This window comes from Pongo pygmaeus, chromosome 4 (assembly GCF_028885625.2).
Source record: "Pongo pygmaeus isolate AG05252 chromosome 4, NHGRI_mPonPyg2-v2.0_pri, whole genome shotgun sequence".
Classification (NCBI taxonomy): domain Eukaryota; kingdom Metazoa; phylum Chordata; class Mammalia; order Primates; family Hominidae; genus Pongo; species Pongo pygmaeus.
In genome coordinates, this window is record NC_072377.2 from 76,479,617 (window position 1) to 76,496,486 (window position 16,870).

General features: G+C 39.0%; 1 protein-coding gene across 3 annotated transcripts in view; it reads left to right on the forward strand.

The window, feature by feature from the left end:
- TNPO1 (transportin 1) overlaps positions 1–16,870 on the forward strand; it is a 98,301-nt gene that overhangs the window by 31,192 nt on the left and 50,239 nt on the right. The window contains exons 1-5 of one of the 3 annotated variants that reach the window (XM_054489914.2): positions 716–870; positions 1,008–1,121; positions 3,860–3,935; positions 8,388–8,537; positions 14,660–14,766. In XM_054489914.2, the coding sequence (XP_054345889.1) occupies positions 1,017–1,121; positions 3,860–3,935; positions 8,388–8,537; positions 14,660–14,766 (438 nt within the window). In that variant the 5' untranslated portion in view covers positions 716–870; positions 1,008–1,016. Of the gene's footprint in view, positions 1–715; positions 875–1,007; positions 1,122–3,859; positions 3,936–8,387; positions 8,538–14,659; positions 14,767–16,870 lie in introns of those variants that run through there. The other 2 variants (XM_054489915.2, XM_054489913.2) reach the window with 2 other exon arrangements.

Genomic DNA, 16,870 nt, shown 5'->3' on the forward strand with positions numbered 1-16,870 from the left:
GTAGCAGATGCCACTCACAGTAGCTTTAAAAATCTATATTCGTGTCTCAGTCTTCACTAATTAAGTGTGGTTGTTTGCTCAGATCTTTTTTCGCTTTAGTTGCCACATGGAGGCAAATAATACCTCACTAGGTTGTAATGAAAATCAAATGAGAAAATGTAGTATGTGAAAATACTTTAATGGAATTAAACACTATCCAGTTGTAAAATTACATCATTTTTATTGTGTTTCCTTCGACCCAAAGTCCTTACTTTTGGAATGTAGTTATTTCATAATGGAATTTATTTCCCTTGATAAGAGTTCAAAAGTTGAAGTTTATGCAGAAATGCAATTTTTTTTAAGTCAGGTTCTGCAAATGTTGCATATAATGGTTTTCGAGGTCTGGGTTGTGACTGCATCAATATTTTAGACTATTTTTAGTGTCTTATATATCAAATTGAAATGTAAACATTTTTATTGCTTCTAATTATTGCTGAACTGTCAGGGAAATTAACAACCTTTTTACCCTATTTCGATCATTTTTCGTTAATTCACCATGTGTATGTAAAATAATATACCCAAAACAGATCTCTTCAGGTGTTGCGCAGGGGTTTTGATAAGGACTTGACTTTTTATTAGCCCTTAAGTCAGTAGTAATCTGGTCGGAATTAGAGATGGGTTGGGTTGGAGAAAACTGCGTGGCACTAGGACCCAGGGGGCTCCCGTGAGCGGATCTTGGGGCCAGATTGCAAATTCGCGGTGACTCAGTCTGGTCGGCTCCTTGCGCTCGGCGGCCGCGGCGGCAGCAGCAGCAGCAGACGTTGGCGGCCGGGCTGCCAGGAGCAGTTCCGCCGGGTTTCACTGTCCGTGACTTCCTTCAGGGCACCTCAGGCAGGTCCGCGGCGTCTGGGTAGCGCTGGGGTTGTGGTGGCGGGGAGAACGGGTCAGCTGCGCGCGGGAAGCCTCTGGGCCTGTGCACCGGGAGTAACATTTGCTCCGTCTCTTCCTGTGTCTGGCTTTATTTGCAGCAAACCAAGATGGAGTATGAGTGGAAACCTGACGAGCAAGGGCTTCAGCAAATCCTGCAGCTGTTGAAGGAGTCCCAGTCCCCAGACACCACCATCCAGAGAACCGTGCAACAAGTATCCTTTCCGAGGCCTGGCCGCCACCCGCGCAGCTCGCCCCGCGCTGCGGCCCAGCTCCCGGCGGCCGGGGGCTCCCGTCGCCTCCGCCTCTGCCCCTCCCCCGCCCTCCGAGCCCGGCCTCCTCCCTGGGTCCGCGCGCGGGGGAAGCCGCTGCCCCTGCCGGGCGAGTCGCGCACGCGGCCCTGGTGCCTGGGCCGGGGGCGCCGCCGCGTGGGGCTCACGCCGCCAAGGCCACCGGCTTCCGGCGCGCAGGAGGCGGGGGCCCCCGGCCGCCGCCCGGGATCGCGACATGTGCGCGGGCCGGGCCGCCACGTCCCCGCCCGCCGCTGACCTGCCGCGGGGATAGGGAGCGGGCGGGCGGGAGCGGCCCGGGCCCACACAATGCGCCCCGCGGGTGGGGGTGGCGGGCCGAGCGGGAGGCCGGGTGGAGGGCGCTGTGTGCGCGGCGGAGCTCGCCGCCTGACTGGCCAGAAATGGGTGGAGCTGGCGCGGGGTTTGAACTGCAGCTGTGTGGGTCCTGGGGTTTTTTTTCCACGTCCTTTCCCCAAAAGGGCTGGGGACCTACAGGTGGGGGAAAGGGGTCTCTGTGCCTCACCCTGGGGTTATTGGTGTTAACACCTGTTGCGAGCTCCGTGTCACCCAAGTGAGATTTTCTTTTTAAAGCTTTGGCTCAAGGCTGACTGCACAATTATCTAGGTCTTTACCGAGTGTGCTGGTGTAGTGATCCTGTTGCTACGGTTTGAGAGACAGAAAAGGTTAAGAGAACCAAAACTGTACCACGTATGCTTTCTGTAGTGCCCTAAACCGTGCTCAAATGGAGAGCTCTTATTGGATCCAGTAAAGGAAACATTCACTCATTATATCATGAATAACCTTTTAACCCCCGATCTTTTAAGCCTAAAGAAGTTAGTTAAGTCTACTATTTTTTGCAGAAAAGCCTCTTGATTTTTATTGTCAAAAAGCAGCAAAATTATTTAATATGGAGTTTGGTAAGTAAGTTCTTCGTGTTTGAGTTTATTTACATTTAAAACATCTATAAAGATGAAGTTATTTACCCCGAGGGTTTCGCAGAAATACTGCATTGCCGTAATTTAAAACCTTCAATAGATGACAAAATTAGTACTTACCTTCTTGGTTAATGTAATACTTCCCATTTAAAAGTGGAAGGGATGATTATTTAGATCTGCTTGGATTTTTTAAAGCCATTTTGTTTGGATACTTCTAGTACTGAGGAAAGAACAGTTTTGGAATGTATTGCCGTTTGTATCTTGTAAACCGTGCTATGGCTCAGTCTTAATTTGTGTTGTCATAGTTCTAGGGATGATAGAAGTTGATAGTTGATTAATTGCAGGTATTATACAGTTACTAGTTTCTTAACTTAGCCCAATCCTGCATTGTAGTTATTCTGTGGCACCATATATCATAATTTCTTGTTTTAGTCTACATTTATTAGGTACCTCATAAATGCTTAGTACCGTGCTTGGGCTAGTAGTCTATTTACAGTTTATTCTGTGTGCCTGGAACTTAGTATGTCCTCTGAGAAAGAACAACTTTCTGTTGCTTTGAGAGGAAAACTACTTTAGCTAAAAATACATACTGCTGTTTCAGAGTGCCTTATTTTGTCTCTCCTAAGAAGATAATATATTTAATTATTGTTTTGTATAGGCTTTTGAGTACTTTTTGAAAGACCAGTATAATAGGATAAAGAGATGTAGCTCAAGTTGTAAGAAGGTAAACCTTATCAGGAAATAGTTTTGAAAAATTCATTGGCATATCAGCATGTTGTTAATCTGGGCCATTCACTAAAACAAGAATTACTGTCTTGGTTGGAGAAAGTAGTTACACCTTGCAGTTACTAGAGACTATGTTGTTGGTTCGTTTACTTTCTGACCCCTAAACATTGAGGGTATTCAAATATGTAATAAATAGCTAATAAAGTGTTACTGGAGTTTGATTCATGGATTTAATCAGAAATTTAGATTTGTTGGGTAACAAAACATTTTAATCTTTCTGTGTAGTAAAACACAATTGGGAAGCATATTAGTTAGGAGTTGGGAGTCAGGGCTTGAAAAAAGATGTAATAGAGCATTTTGTCACAGCTGCCTCCCGACAGCGATGAAATACCTGCAAATTGGTATCACTAGAAATGTTGAATCTTGGGGATGAGGGGAAGAATTGTACAACTGTAGTGCAATAATCTCATAATGCTGACTTTATAATAAGATATATAGCCTTGTGCATAAATGGCAGTTTATCTTTTTGGATTCTAAAGAACAAATGAGTCTGAAAAGTATCTTTTTTTTAAAGTTATTCTGTAAAGTTAATTTCTCTAAATGATCTTCAACTCTGAGAGACTTGTTTTCATTTGGAATGCTTTTATTTTTGTCATTTTATGCTTAAATACCTTTCTATTTAGAGTGGTTTAAAGTTGAAATCCAATAATTTTTTTGAATATTTTTTGCTATATTGAGCATGCTGAAGCTGGAACTTTCTTATGTTGTATTGCATGTAATTGATACATTTCAGCCATAAAGCACCTAAGAGGTTTAGCAAGCACTAGCGTGTTTTTGAAATAGCATGTTGATAGATTTAGTAAGATATCCTTATTCTTAGTTTAAAAAAAAAAATGTAGGACTGAAAATATCACCAAAGAGATCCTTGATTTTTAGATTTAAAATGCTTAATTTCTTCTTGAGATTACACAGAGAAGTTTCCTTAACTACTGTTTGTTCTAGAAACTGGAACAACTTAATCAATATCCAGACTTTAACAACTACTTGATTTTTGTTCTTACAAAATTAAAATCTGAAGGTAAGTAGGATTTGTATTGATAACTATTTAAAGTTTCTTTAAGACCTATTTAAATGTACTGAGAATTATTCATTTCAAAGGATTTCGTTTTGTAGTAGCCTTGTGCTTTATAGATGTGGGATGAACAGTCTTAGTTAATACCACTCAGTATTTACATGTTTAATAAGCATTCCTTTTTTTTATGTATATACAGATAGAGTCTCACTCTATCACCCAGGCTGGAGTGCAGTGGTGCGATCTTGGCTCACCACAACATCTGCCTCCCGGGTTCAAGCAATTCTCATGCCAAACCTCCCTGGTAGCTGGGATTACAGGCATGCACCACCACATCCAGCTAATTTTTCTGTATTTTTAGTAGAGACAGAGTTTTGCCTTGTTGACCAGGCTAACCTTGAACTCCTGGCCTCTGGGGATTCGCCTGCCACAGTCTCCCAAAGTGCTGGGATTGCAGGTGTTAGCCACCGTGCCCAGCCAGCATTCATTTTTAATAGGGTGTTTGTATAATAAGTTACTTAATTCTTTGCAGATGAAAAATTTGTTGTAAAGTCTACTTTAATGTTTTGCTTTCATGCATATAGATGGATATAGCAAAGGTTGTAATACAAAGATTGAATGTAGGTTTTAATAACTGAATATGTGTGTTTTTTGTAGAAAAAAATTGAAAGGTCATATAATCAAAATGAAAAATTATTTATCCCATCTTCCAGAGATGATTATTGTTGATCTCTTGAATTACATCCTTCTCTGCTCTTATATAGCCACATACTATTTTAAAATTATTTAGCAAAAAGTGGGATCATTCTATTCATAAGTAGACTTTTGTAACTTTTTAAAAAACTTCTAAAAGTATACATGAAACTTTTTCATGACTCTTAATTTTAAATTTAAATGATTTCTATGACAGTTTAAAGCCTGAGTAGTCTGATTTTTAAATAACATGGTCATTTGATTATTTCTAATAATGTGTAATGCATCCCACTAGACATTATTTCATAAATATTTATGGAGCACCATCTCTGCCATGCAATTTACAGGCTCAAGAGAGAAAAGTGAACAAAACAGACAAAAATCCTGCCCTCAAGGAGCTTACGTTGTAGTGAGAGTTGTTTCTCATAGCATTATTTGGGTATTCCCTTCCTGAAACATTGTGGACACATAGAAGTCAATTAAATATTTATTGAGCAACTAATTGGCCTCTAAATGAAAGCACTGTACCCTATTCAGTGATTAGTGTTTTAGAAGCCATGGTGCAATTAATAAAATCACTGCACTTGGAATTGGGAAATAACAAGTTTTAGACAACCAGACCATCTGTAAAGTTTCAGCTCCAAATTCTGACAGGTTAATGGTGTTAATGTGTAGTAAAAACTCACGATCTTGTATCAGATTTTCATAATTCATGCACGGTGATTTCTTTTGAATTATTTTCAGTTGATTTTGTAGTTAATTTGGGGGATTTTATTTTCAGTTGATTTTGTAGTTAATTTGGGGGATTTTAATTTGTGAATGAAGGACACAATAGAAAATTTAGAACTCTTAAGTCTAGGTTTTAAGAAACTAAGAATTATTTCAACAATTAATATTCCTAGTTTGATAAATATATTTGTGATACATTGCTTCTTAATGTAGAAGTTTTTCTGACACAGGTTGTGATCAACCTGTTTGTTTCTTTACTAAGATATTTATAAATGGATTTTTTAAATCTAATTGTTTTATTTGAAATTTTTAAATTTATTTTTACTAAGCTGTCCACTCTCATGTTCTTATCCTCCATTCCAAATACTAGGATTGTTAAAATATTATACTTTTGAGTAAAGCTTTCTTGGGATATGAGGATACTTCCTTCAGGCCAGGCAAGGTGGCTCAGGCCTGTAATCCCAGCACTTTGAGAGGCCAAAGCAGGAAGATTGCTTCAGGCAAGGAGTTCAAGATCAGCAACATAGTGAATGGTGAAACTCCATCTCTAAAAATTAGCTGGCATAGTGGCACACACCTGTGGTCCCGCTACTCAGGAGGCTGAGGTGGGAGGATCACCTGAGCTCAGGAGGTCAAGGCTACAGTGAGCTGTGATCCTGCCACTGCACTCCAGTGTACTTAAGTACTTAAGAAGTACTTAAAAAAAACACAAACACACAACTTGTTCAGTAGTGGCAAGAGAGTTTGGAAGTCATTGCTTCCACAAAGACATTAATTACAAAACCATAAAATGTTGGAAAGGATTTTATTCAGATTTTCTTGACCCTAAAATGTGTTTATGTTCGTTATGCAGTTTCTCCGAGGATGCAGTAGTTTTACGTTGGTATAACACTTGGTATTTCTTCCTGTGTTTATGCATTTATTTTTTTTCCCTGGGAAGATTGGGACACAAGTTTGCTGCATGTAGTTTTCCATTTTAAAAAAATCTTTGCATCATGGCTGTTCATATTAAAGCAGCAATACAAGTAACATCTTAAATGAAAATGCTAATTTAGTAATCTTATCACTGAATTGTAGAGTAAAATTTTTGATCTATAAGAGACCTCAGATCAGCTGCTCTAATTACCTCACTTTACAAATGAACAAATTGAGGGTCCACTGAAGTAGTCATAATTTTTGTAAAACAAAGGAAATCGTTAGTCGTTGAATTTTTAAAATGGATTTTAAGAGAGTATATACTTTTAATATTGAGTTGTTTCACCTCATGTTGTGGTTTATTAAAACTCATCATCTTGTAACCTTTATGGTAAAAACAATATACTATATTTCTTGTAAACAAAGTCATGCCATTTAAAATAATTATATGGCTGAATTATTAACAGGTAATTTAAGGCAAGTTTATTGCTTAAAGAAGTTAAATATCTGGCTTCATTTATTTCGTGGCAGTTTTTAACTTTTAAGAGACTTTAAAGGTATTTTTGTTTGTTTGTTTTGTTTTGTTTTGAGATGGAGTCTCGCAATGGATTGTAATTGAAAATGGAAAGTAGTTTTTAAATGATGACATACAAGGTTTTATAGTGCTGTGATGACCTGAATGAAGTTTGTGTGCAGAGAAACTGCTCTTTTTGCCTCTACATGTGCTTCACTCTTGAAGATTTCAGCGCCAGTCAGAGTTTGGGAACATCATACTAACTAGAACAAGCTTGGGATATATTATTTTTTAATAAGACGGGTAAAACAATGGTGTTACAGTAACATTCTGTTCAACATGCCAGCTCTTCATCTTACAGCCCTTTGAGAGGGGGGTAATACTGAAGAATGATTCAAAGTCCTTAGTTTCTTCACTTGTGCAATGGGGTGAATAATACCTGGCTCATGAAGTTGTAAGGATTAAGTGCAGTGCCACTTGGAAAGCACTTAGCAATGTTTAATAAGTCATAAGCATTTCGAAGATGTTAACTGTTGCTAATATTGTTGGTGTTGATGCCAACTGGTAAAGCCATCAGTTATGTTTTACTAGTATTAAGTAGCTTTTTGAAAATTTGTAAGTACTATCTATGGATTAAACTTATTTTAAGAAAACTCTTTTTAAATGTTTTTGGAGGTTTTTTTTTGCTTTTAACTTCAGAGGCAAATGAAAAACATGATATAAATTAACAGCAATTATATTTGTTACATGAAGATGATCTTATATATTCTTTGTCCACTTAATTTTTCAATATTTTTTTGACACTGGAGGAAAATGATTTCAAAAATTTTTTTTTTGTTTTTGAGATAGAGTCTCACTCTGTCGCCTAGGTTGGAGTGTAGTGGCATGATCTTGGCTTCTCTGCCTGCAGCCTCTGCCTTCTGAGTTCAAGTGATTCTCCTCCCTCCGCCTCCCAAGCAGCTGGGATTACAGGCACACACCACCATGCCTGGCTAATTTGGGGGTTTTTAGTAGATGGGGGTTTCACCATGTTGGCCGGTCTGGTCTCGAACTCCTGGCCTCCCAAAGGGCTGGGATTATAGGCATGAACCACCACGCCCAGCCTTAAAAAAAAACCAACAACAAAATTTTAATAGGATATTTTTAATGACTAATACTTCCAGCCCTATAATGATGTTTATATCAGGAAACAATAAAGCTTGAGCACAGTGGCCATACATATAAACGAAATTAACTCTTAAATCAGTGGTTCTCAACCATTGGCAATTTTAACCCCCAGAAAACATTTGACATTATCTGGAAACATTTTTGGTTAACACAACTTGGAGGGGTGCTGCTGGCATCTGTGGCTGATGATGCTACTTAACATCTTAAAATGCACAGGACAGCACCCTCCAACAAATAATTGTCAGTATGTCAAGGTTGAAAAACCCTGAGCTATAAATGATAGAGCTAATCTTTTGTTAATCAGTTATAATTATTTTAACTGGTTATAGCAAGTTTGAATGTCAATCAACTTTTGAATATAAATATTTTTAAAACTATTATCGGCACATTTTGAAATTAAGACTACTTCAAAACTCATTACTATTACTATTTTATTACAGATGAACCCACAAGATCATTGAGTGGTCTCATCTTGAAGAATAATGTGAAAGCACACTTTCAGAACTTCCCAAATGGTGTAACAGACTTTATTAAAAGTGAATGTTTAAATAATATTGGTGACTCCTCTCCTCTGATTAGAGCCACTGTTGGTAAGTTACATTACAACAGTTTTGCTTACTTTGTTTGTAACTGGGTCATTTTTAGAGATGACAGATTATTTCCTTAGGAATTTTTATCTGTTTCATGTTAAATTGTGATGGGGAAACTTTCATTGCCTTTAAATTCTTTTGAAATGGTATAATCATGGTAAAAGCTCTCTCATCCAGTGAAACCAGTGACCCTGGGTAAGAGGAGAGCCTAATCAAACTTAGCCTAATCAAAGTTGGTTAAAATGGGGCATCAACAAGTGATATTAATTTGCGGACACTACTTTTTCTTGAGCATGCAGATTAGAGTTCTGTTTTTTGTTTTTGTTTTTGTTTTGAAGCAGTCTCTATTGCCCAGGCTGGAGTACAGTGGCACAATCTCAACTCACTGCAACCTCCGCCTCCTGGATTCAAGTGATTCTCCTGCCTCAGCCTCCTGAGTAGCTGTGATTACAGGCACTCGTCACCATGCCTGGCTAATTTTTGTACTTTTTAGTAGAGACAGAGTTTCACCATGTTGGCCAGGCTGGTCTATAACTCCTGACCTCAGGTGATCTGCCTGCCTCAGCCTCCCAAAGTGCTGAGATTACAGGCCTGAGCCATGGCGCCTGGCTTGGAGTTCCTATTTTCTGTCTAGCATAATGCATAATTCCTTGTTTCACTTTTACATGTGAAGAAATAATTTTTAATTGTTTATGAAAAACCTAAGTGTATGTAGGATTCTAGATTTTTACTATTTTCTCCCTTGTTTTTAAATATTTGCCTTGTCAGTAATTCAGCAGCAACTTTTTAGTCTTTTCAGAGCGTTCAACTTATTTTCAGGCGCAGTACAGCTTTCTGTTAGCTTATGTAATACTGAATTAACATGCTTAATTATAGTAACTCTTATAAGTCTATTTGGAAACACACACAACTGGCTATTGGTTAACACAATTTGCCAACCAATGGAAGCAGTAATAAATAGCTATACTGAAGAGGAGCCTACTAATGGGCAGCCTTTAGTATACCATGGGCTTAAGCAGCTAACTTCTACAGGGACCTGGAAAGCTTCTGTTAATCTACCCAAGCTGGTTAAATGAAAGTCCGTTAAATGAGTCAGATGCTTTCATTAAGAGTTCCTGGCCAGGCACAGTGGCTCATGCCTGTAATCCCAGCACTTTGGGAGGCTGAGGCGGATGGATCACCTGAGGTCAGGAGATCGAGACCAGCCTGACATGGTGAAGCCCTGTCTCTACTAAGAATACAAAAAAATTAGCTGGGCGTGGTGGCGTGTGCTTGTAATCCCAGCTACTTGGGAGGCTGAGGCAGGAAAATCGCTTGAACCCGGAAGGTGGAGGTTGCAGTGAGCCGAGATCACGCCATTGCACTGCAGCCTGGGTGACGAGTGAAAATCTGTCTCAAAAAAAAAAAGAGTTCCTATTTTGTCTTGTTGTGGGTTTGAAAAATATTTATCTCTTACTTACAAAGCATTGGCTCTATGACCTCCCTCCAGATACTCTTGTATTAAACAGTGCCATCATTGACACTGATTTTAAATTTGATGGGTAGAGGACATTTGTGGTTTGAGAAAAAGGACTCCCTAGTTTACTCTAATGTACTCTTACGTACCTTGAGGCTTTACCTACTCTTGACACTGTTAAAAAGAATGGTGAGTGTGTGCCAGCTTTTTCCGTTTCAGATCCAGGAGAGAAATCCCCATACATAAGTGGAATGGGATTTAGAAGGAAGGTGGGTTTCCTCTGAGTGTTGGCAACTCAGCTGAAAGGAAAGGAGAGGATATAGAAACTAGATATGAGATTGTTTCTTCCTAAACTGTATTTCATTATAAACCTATCTTTAAGTGCCATTTGGTTCAAACTACAGTACTTTGTGTCTTTAAATTTGAAAGGTTAGAAGTAATAGAACTAGGGAGAGAGAATTGGTTTTATCTCCCAATGAGTGCACTCACCTTCCATAAGGTTTTTGAACATGTTTAGGAGCTGACTTTATCTTGGGAATTATTTAAGCACTTAGGTATCATCTGACTTATTTTAAAACAGAGATTGGTGAAATTGACTTAGGTAGGCATTTTTATTTCTTGCTGTGTTTTAGTAGAATACGAAAGGTCTTTCATTTTAGTTTGTTTACGTTAAGTAGATATTTAAGTATTCTAATTGTGAGGGACCACTGCAGTTTTCAGTATAGAAACAGCTTTTATTTAGTTGCTTTACTACAGATGAAGGAGCTTCAAACATAACTGCAGTGTATTTTCAAATGACATGATGTCTGGGATTTGATAAAAAAGCAATTAGGAATGTGAAGGTGGTTGTGGGTAGAAGTATGGATGAAACACGATTGACCATGTATTAATGATTGCTGAAGCTAGTTAATGGATACATTTAGTTCATTATATTTTTCTGTTTTTATATATGTATGTGAAATTTTCTATTTTAAAAAGTCTGTAATATTAACTAGATAAAACAGCTATGAGCTTGAAATAAGTTAGCTAAAAATGAGTTCATTTTTGTCCCTCCTCCCTTCACACCCACCTCCACCCCGATTTTTGATATGCATTGGTGAAGGTGGTGGAAAGTATGATTGACAGATTCTTCCCAAAGAGGGGAGAAATTATTCTGGGGGCACAGCATTAAGACTCTAAAGTATTGGCCAGGTGCGGTGGCTCATCCCTGTAATCCCAGCACTTTGGGAGGCCGAGGTGAGCGGATCATGAGGTCAGGAGATCGAAACCATCCTGGCTAACATGGTGAAACCCCGTCTCTACTAAAAATACAAAAAATTAGCCGGGTGTGGTGGTGGGCACCTGTAGTCCCAGCTACTCGGGAGGCTGAGGCCGGAGAATGGCATGAACCCGGGAGGCAGAGCTTGCAGTGAGCCAAGATCGCGCCACTGCACTCCAGCCTGGATGACAGAGTGAGACTGTCTCAAAAAAAAAAAAAAAAAAAAGACTCTTAAGTATTTTATAATTTTGTTGTTGTTTTATTTGTTTTGCTTCAGGAAAATTGATGAGTTATTTAAACAGGTGCTTTCCAACAAATCTGGGAAGGTTTTTTTTTTTTAATCACCCAAATTGCCTAATCTTAGTTTACATGAGAAAAAGATTTAAAACACTTCTAGGAACATATTTTGTAAGTGAAATAATTTTTTAGAGTTTCTGAAAATCATCTCTAAGAATTGGCAACAGACTCTTCATCACTTAGTAACCTTCACAGAAAATTCTTGGTATATGTATAGTAGTGCAAGTACTCTGACTCTACATTATCAGTTGATGTAGGACTCTGTTCCTCTAGACCAGAGTTTTCCAACCTCAGCACTTGACATTTTGGACCAGATAATTCTTTGTTGTTGGGCTATTTTGTCTGTGCACTACAGGATGTTAATCAGCACACCTGACCTCTACCCACTGGATACCAGCAGCAGCCACACACCCTGCTGTAGCAACCAAAAATGTCTCCAGACCATGCCACATGTTGGGGTCAGGGAGTGCCTGACTGAGCTCCTTAAGGGCAAGGACCATGTGTTATTTTTGTATTTCTCAGCATCTATTAATAATATATACAATACTTAAATATTTTAATTAAAAGATTGCTGATTATAAAAATAGACTAGCAGCTTTGGCTTGTAAAATTTTTATTAACCTTAACAATACATGTTGGGAATCTTATCAAGGAAGTCTATTTGGAAGGGACCACATCTTAATGACTGTGGGGAAATTCATCAGATGAAATAAAGATGTTTCTCTTGTTTAGAGAGTATACAGTTTGTTTGTAATTTTATTATTTCAATGAATATTATCTCCTATATGTTTGTATACTTACAGGAAAATTTCTATAGGATTAATTTGTGTATTTGGCATTATTGGGTCAAAGTGTGTTTAAATGTTTTTAAGATTTTAGTAGGTGTTGCCAAGCACACTGATTTCATTCCCGTATTTGTTATAAATACTGAGAAATATGTGTCACTTCCCACTTTTTGCAGCTGTGCTAGGTATTAGATGCTTCTTCATGCTTGGGTGAGATTATGGGTCCAGATAAGTTTGTTAGTCCATCAACATTCTTTAGTGTTCTGCTAACAGAAGTAATGAATGTGAGCAGTTTGTTAGTACCAAGTTGTAGATTGGGTTTAATTTTTGTTATTTATTGCTTGTTTGTAGTCTTTTTTAAGTTATGCTTGGTTTCTTTTAGACAGATCCAGATCTTTCTCATTCCCTTATTTCTTTTATATTTTAACTTTAGGAAAGACTAATTTTCAGGAAGGATCAGATCTTGCTGCTTTTGGATCTTAATGGAAGGCTATTTTATTGTAAGGGCTGTATCTTGAAAATGCTATCAGTACATTAATTCTTACTATACAATTTAATTTTTTTGTGCGTGGAGAATAAATTTGCCAGGAGCTTTACTTTCTAGATTCTTTTTTAGTTCTTTATCATTGAGAGCAACCTTCTCAAAACTAAAGGTAGAAAATTTATACACATGGTGATATTTGCTGCTCAGTAATAGTCATTGAGTGTTTACTAGATGCCAGGCATTTTCTATATATCCAATTGAATTTTCAAAATAACCCTATGAAGAGTTTTCTTTTTTCATTTTTGTACACTCCTATTTTGCAGCTTAGAATGCATATAATTTGCCTATTGTCAGAGTTTATACTCTTCTGGCACTAAAAGATCCATAATCACTAAGCATATTATATCACTAATATGTTTACTAAGGCAGGAAAAAATATTAACACGAAACCTTTCTGTTGTCCTTGTGTTTGTATTAACAAAACTTTCCTTACGTTTGTGTGTATTTGCGTAATTCATTGACTATCACAACTCTACTGCATAACACAGTTGAGATAATCCATTCAGTCAGAACAACATGATCAGTGAGCATGGGCCACCCAGCCTCCAAGATCACCTTTCTGGCGACTCATTCTTGATCCAGTAAGTGGGAACTGTTGTAGGAGTATGTAGCCTGCCTACATGAGGGAGAGTGTTGTAAGCAGCGAAACAAAGAGGATTATTTTCAAGTGATACTCATCTACTTAAGTTTTTCCTACCATGGTCCTTGGCTCTGGTTCCAGATTAAGTCAGGGAGCTATTTTTAGCTTCTTAATGTGTCTTTTATTTGAACCTAACAGACTCATAAGTTCATCACCCAGTGTTAAGTGCTGCTAACATTTTGGCATATTTTCTTTCTACTCTTTTGTACGGATAAATTAGAATTTTTATTTATTTTTAATTTTTTATTTTTTTTTATTTTTTTTTTTTTGAGCCAGAGTTTCGTTCTTGTTGCCCAGACTGGAGTGCAGTGGCGTGATCTCGGCTCACTGCAACCTCCGCCTCCCGGGTTCAAGCGATTCTCCTGCCTCAGCCTCCTGAGTAGCTGAGATTACAGGCATGTGCCACCATGCCCGGCTAATTATGTATTTTTAGTAGAGATGGGGTTTCTCCATGTTGGTCAGGCTGATCTTGAACTCCCAACCTCATGTGATCCGCCCGCCTCGGCCTCCCAAAGTGCTGGGATTACAGGTGTGAGCCACCGTGCCCAGCCATTAGAATTAATTTTAATTGGTGGAGCTATTGTTGGTATTATGACAGAAAAAGAAGTTGCATTCTTATACTTGGTAAATTTAACTCAAAAAACCTTAGAGGGTAAAATGTTGAAAAACAGTATTAGAAACAGATCTGGTTTATGTGAGGTTTTTTTCCGACAAGGTACGCAATGGTATGGGTGTTGGTGAGTGTTACTAATTTTTTGAGACAGGGTCTCCCTCTGCCCAGGCATGAGTGTGGTCTCATAGTCATGGCTCACTGCAGCCTCGACCTCCTTGACTCAGGTGATCCTCTCACTTCAGCCTCCTGAATAGCTGGGATCACAGGCACGTACCATCATGCCCAGCTGGTTTTCTTGTATTTTTAGTAGAGAGAGGGTTTCACCATATTGCCCAGGCTGGTCTGGAATTCCTGGGCTCAAGAGATCTGCCCGCCTCGGCCTCCCAGAATGCTGGGATTACAGCATGAGCCACCATGCCTGGCCAAATGTTATTATTTACATAAAATGTGTTTGTGCACACAGTTGCTCACATGGCAATACCTGACATAATGCTGTTGGATTTCCTAAAGAAGTGTGTTTTTGTTCAAGGTATTTTGATCACAACTATAGCCTCCAAGGGAGAACTGCAGAATTGGCCTGATCTCTTACCAAAACTCTGTAGCCTGTTGGATTCTGAAGATTATAATACCTGTGAGGTAAGGGTATTTGTTTCATACATAATTGGGTGTTTTCTGTTTTTCTTGTCATGTTGTGTATTAGCAGCTTTTGGGAAAAATAGTTCCTCTGAAACATACAGCTTCTCAAAACTTAGAAACCTAAAGTTACCTTTGTGTTATATTACATTTGTAAATCATTTATTTTTCTATAAAACCTGTTACATTATAAACCTCTTTTACTATATTTCACACAGGGACGTATCTTGCTTTTCTGTTCTAAAATTATTCTTGGATGTATATGTATGTAATATGCAGTTTTTGTCAAGCTTAATCAGTTAAAGATAGAATGAAATTTACCAAATTTCTGGACCATGAGTACTTTTTTAGCTTCTCTAAATTGTTTTTATGCCTCTTAATGTGAGATATCTAAGGGATGCTGAACTTGTGTTTTTTATTTTTTTATTATTATTTTTTTTTTTTTTGAGACAGCGTCTCACTCTGTCGCTCAGGCTGGAGTGCAGTGGCACCATCGTAGCTCACCTCAACCTCCTGGGCTCAAGCAATCCTCCAGCCTCAGCCTCCCAAGTAGTGGGTACTACAGGCATGTGCTATCATGCTAGACTAATTTTTTCTTTTTTTTTGGTAGAGATGGGGTCTCGCTGTTCAGGCTGACCCTGAACTCCTGAGCTCAAGCAGTCCTCCAGCCTCAGCCTCCCAAAGTGCTGGGATTACAGGCATGAGCCACTGCACTTCACTAAACTTGTCTTCGTTTTTTTTGTTTGTTCGTTTGTTTCAAACGATCTCACTCTGTTGCCCAGGCTGAAGTGCAGTGGCGCAATCTCAGCTCACTGCAACCTCTGCCTCCCAGAATCAAGCGATTCTCCCACCTCAGCCTCCTGAGTAGCTGGGATTACAGGCATGAGCCACCAAGCCCGCCTAATTTTTTTTGTATTTTTAGTAGAGACAGAGTTTCACCATGTTGGACAGGCTGGTCTTGAACCCTTGGCCTCAAATGATCCACCTGTCTCAGCCTCCCAAAGTGTTAGGATTACAGGTGTGAGCCACTGCGCTGGACCATTGTCTTCATTTTAATCATACATTAACTCTGACCTGTGGGGTTTAGTTTGGTTTGGTTTGGTTTTTTTTTTTTGCCACTGATTAGATCACTAGCATCCTTTTCGTTTGGGGAGAGAGGATGATTTCTCATGGTTAGTGGATACTGTAAGTATCTCTTTAATTAGGCTTCCAATTTGGGTAGAAATCTATTTTTTGTGGAAACCATATTTGGTGTTTTGACTCTATAAAGCAGTGACTCCTCTACCTCTCAAAGAGCGGAGGTTGAAGGCAGGGCAGGCACAGGAATAACCTGTCAACAACAAAAAACCCCCACAGGAATAACCTAACCTAAAAGGGAAAAAAAACGATCGGGCATGGTGGCTCACACCTATAATTCCAAGGCCTAGGTGGGTGGATTGCGTGAGTTCAAGACCAGCCTGGGCAATGTGGTAAAACCCTATTAGAAGAAATTGGCCAGGTGTGGTGATGTGTGCCTGTGGTCCCAGCTACTCAGGAGGCTGTGGTGGCTCACACCTATAATTCCAGCACTTTGGGAGACTGAGGCAGGTGGATCATTTGAGGTCAGGAGTTTGAGAGACCAGCCTGGCCAACATGGTGAAACCCCATCTCTACTGAAATACAAACATTAGCCAGGCATGGTGTCGAATGCCTGTAATCTCAGCTACTCTGGAGGCTGAGGCAGGAGACTCGCTTGAACCCAGGAGGTGGAGATTGCAGTGGGCTGAGATTGCACCACTGCACTCCAGCCATCTCAAAAAAAACGGCTTTGGAAATACACTGATAAGATTACAGATTACAGAAAAGCTAAATGATAAGTCATCATGTGACAGTTGATTGCATTTAAATAGTGCTTTGGTGTGATGGTAATAATGTAAAAGAAGATCAAAATTTTAAGCAAGTGCTTTCCAAGAATAAAAAATTTAAGCTGCAGTAATTGTGAAATTGTTGAGCTAGTGTACTACATAGAAGTCATACTGTAAATAAACAGTATTCCCATCCATCTGAACTAAAGATAGTGGTTTTCCAGATGTTGGTATGGAGTGATAGCTAAATGTTTGTTCTTATT